Source organism: Neovison vison, chromosome 1 (assembly GCF_020171115.1).
Source record: "Neovison vison isolate M4711 chromosome 1, ASM_NN_V1, whole genome shotgun sequence".
NCBI lineage: Eukaryota > Metazoa > Chordata > Mammalia > Carnivora > Mustelidae > Neogale > Neogale vison.
Genome location: NC_058091.1, coordinates 2,056,642 through 2,059,847, shown reverse-complemented (window position 1 = coordinate 2,059,847; position 3,206 = coordinate 2,056,642). Strand labels below are relative to the sequence as shown.

Below are 3,206 nucleotides of genomic sequence, written 5' to 3'. Positions count from 1 at the left end.
GCACGTAAGTGTTGTCACGCCGGGAGCCGGGCCAGGGACACAGTGAGCATGTGGGCCGTGCGTCAAGACTGCTGAATTCTGTCTCCCCTTTTTTCTGAACCAGGGCGGTCAAGCGCTCAAATTTCGTTAGCCACGGAGGGCGCCGCAGCTGTGATTCCAGCTCGTAATCCTATGCTGGTCCCTCCCGCGTTCTGTTACCTGCCGCGTCCCGCGTGCCCGGTCTCTAGTCCAGCCAGCCCGACTTAGCCCGACTTAGCTCGTTCTGCTCTAACCTGTGATTGCGGTAACGCGAGCTCAACGTGAAGCCTACCACGAGTGACCTCGGCACTCCGTGTTGCACACCATCTCCAGAACATTCTTGTCTTCCGAAAGGAAACCCCCTACGCACTCACAGTCGCTCCCTTGCCCACCCCACCCCCCGGGCCCTGCAAACACCGGTCTGTGTTCTGTGTCTGTGGGTCCCGACCCCCGGCGTTCCCTGTAAAGGAAAGTCTACCACATGTGGCCTCTGGAGTCTGGATTTTTTTCACTCGGCAAGAAGTTTTCAAGTCAATGCTGCAATGTTGTGTCTTAGGACGCGTCACTGCTTCCTTCTGAGGCAGGAGAGGTAACGTGGTGCGTCTGGGACGCATGCAGGATGGTGACCGCTCAGCGAGGGGACCAACCGAGAGGCGGCCACCTTCTGGGTGTGGTCAATGGGTGTCCTCAGTGGGAAGCTACGTGGCACAGTGTCTAGTTAGGGCCCGGGACTGAGGAATGACAGAGTTGTTTGGGTATTTTGGGGGGAGGTTTTCAGCAATTGGCCTCACCCCAGACGACTGTTTCATCATTAAGTTGACAAAACAATTTTGAACAAAGAATGGCGTGTTAAAATACAAGAAAGTTAAGGCTTGACCCTTTTATGGTACTGTTTTCACATAAGAGTCCTTAAAAAATATTGTAATAATCTTGTTTCCATGTTTACACAAGTGCATAGTGTAATTGAGGTGACGCGTTTCCACGTGCAAGCAAGAGGCAGGGTTGTCGTCTCCCAAGAAACCGGACCAAATAACCCAGTCATATCACATAACTTAATCACTGCCCGCATGTGTCTGACTTTGCCGAGACCTCCTATTTCCACACACACCCCCATCGGGGGCCCCAGGGAGGAGGTCGATGTGCTGAGCGCGGAGGTGTAGGGCTGAGTCATTGCTGTCCCTGGTGAAGGGATCCCTGGTTTCTCTCAAAGCCCGTCACCTTCTTTTTGCTTCCGTGTCCACCACATGGGGATGCTGCTCTTCATGAGTTTCCGGAGCTCATGAATTGGATTATTCTTGGATTATTCTTCTGACATTTAATCCGTTCCTAGATGCTCCGAAAGTCGCTTCATTGAAAGGAAATGAGCACAAAATTCCGTGCCTGGAGACCCGGCACCCTGCTGCTGTCCGAGGGGACGCAGGGGACATGCTGGTCTGGCCCACGCACGACTGAATGAGCGACATGAACGGAAGGAGTGTCTTATGAGAGGTCGAGTGTCTACACGTTAGCTCTGGCTTCGTCCTGGGGGTTCTTTTGTGGACAGGAGCAGGTCCTTCTGCCCGCTTGCCATTTCCCTCGGCTGGGACGCATGTTTATTTTCAGGGCATATTTTTAGGGCTTTCTTCACAGCAGATTCATCCTTCAAAGTTCTACCCGTCCGCTGGAAGACGGACTCCGAGGGGCGCACACTGCCAGGCTTGCTGAGTCCGCCTGCGTGCAGCTTGCCGTTCTGCCCTCACGTTTCTTCGACCGCGTAAGTAAATCAGCTCCATGGTGTCATGCATAAGTTTCCTCTTCACGGATGTGTCCGCTGAGCAGTCTATGGACAGGGCGGGGCTGAAGCTGACCTCCAGAAGCCACGGTTTCAAGTTGTTGTCGACCAAAATATCAAAGCTAAAGAGCTCAGAGCAGTTGGTGGCGACGGGCACCGAGGGCGCAATGGGCAGCACCGGGAGAATCTCCACGTGGCTGATCTGCCACAGGAGCGGGTCGTCCACGTCCCAGCTGCGGAGGAAGGAGGAGAACCTGCTCAGGCCCACTTGCAGCCATGGCCGACCACTTCCCTGACCTTCACGGACGAGGCCCCGCACTTACCGATGCTGCTGTTGGTCAGATGCGCGTGGCTGTTCCGCAGGCTCCCGAGGTCGAACTTCTCCGTGGCGAACCGCGCTGACCCCTCCTGGTAGAGGTAAATGGTCAGAGGCTGAAAGCCGGTGACACACGCGGAGACGCGGAGGTCGCATTTGTACCTGCCCACGAGCAGAGGGTGGCAGATGTATTTCTGCACGACGTAGGTGTCGTCGAAGACTAAGTCTTTGATGTCCCTGAAGAGGAGGATGCCCTCCCGCGGGAGCGCCCTGCCGGCTTGCAGATCCAGCAGCTCCGCGGCCGCCCCGGGCTTCTCCCTGAAGTACTCGGCCACGAACTTGCTGCAGTCCTTGTGCATCATGAACGTCAGAGGGGTGATCTCATCCAGGGCCGCGCCGTACGTCTTCCTCATGTGCCGCAGGTGTCTGGCCAGGTGGTCCTTCCTGGTGAGCCTGGTGGTGCCCGGGTGGTGGTTGAGACGTTGCCAGGGTGTGATGTTGGCGTGCTCGGCCATGTGGAAGGCGGAGGCCCTCCAGTACAGGTTCCAGTCTTCCCCGTCCTGCCCTCCCTGCTCGAACTTCTCCCACCCCCGCTCCAGCAGGACGCTCTGCACCACCCGCGGCTTCCCGGCGGGTCCTGGAGCTCTGTCCTCTGCCATGAAGTACGGTGTCCTTTTCTAGAAACCGAGAATCAGGACCACGTTAGCAGGTGGGTGGGGGGTCGCCCTGGAGGGGGCTTTCCATAAAGACTCCATGTCCCACGGCCCACCGTTGGGTCTGTGCCTTTCCCACACGCCAGACAGTCTCACCGGATGCCCGCATCTCGGCTACCCCTGTGGAAACAGACCCGCCCTCCCTGTGCGTTCCGTCTGTCCAGACGTCACCTGCCTACTTCGTCCTCATAGAGACCTGTTCCGAGTGTGGGCAGCTCCGACCGCCGCTACTCCTGAGGGCCGCCCTGCTCTGGTCCTGGAGGTGCAGTGGGTCCTCTCGGCCTAAAACAGGAACATTCTCTACAGAAAGCAAACGTCAAGTTTTCTATAGTTAGAGGAATTTGAACGTGCAAGAAACACATGAGACGCTGGCGTGAACGTGACTGGC

General features: G+C 56.9%; 1 protein-coding gene across 1 annotated transcript; it reads right to left on the bottom strand.

Moving 5' to 3' along the window:
* Positions 1–1,307: 1,307 nt before the first annotated feature.
* On the bottom strand, positions 1,308–2,764 carry TTLL2 (tubulin tyrosine ligase like 2). Its single transcript, XM_044234738.1, is given in 8 exon segments — positions 1,308–1,380; positions 1,382–1,443; positions 1,446–1,546; positions 1,549–1,745; positions 1,747–2,053; positions 2,056–2,361; positions 2,364–2,413; positions 2,415–2,764. Coding segments are annotated over 8 exon segments (1,446 nt in total).
* Between the last annotated feature and the right edge of the window lie 442 nt (positions 2,765–3,206).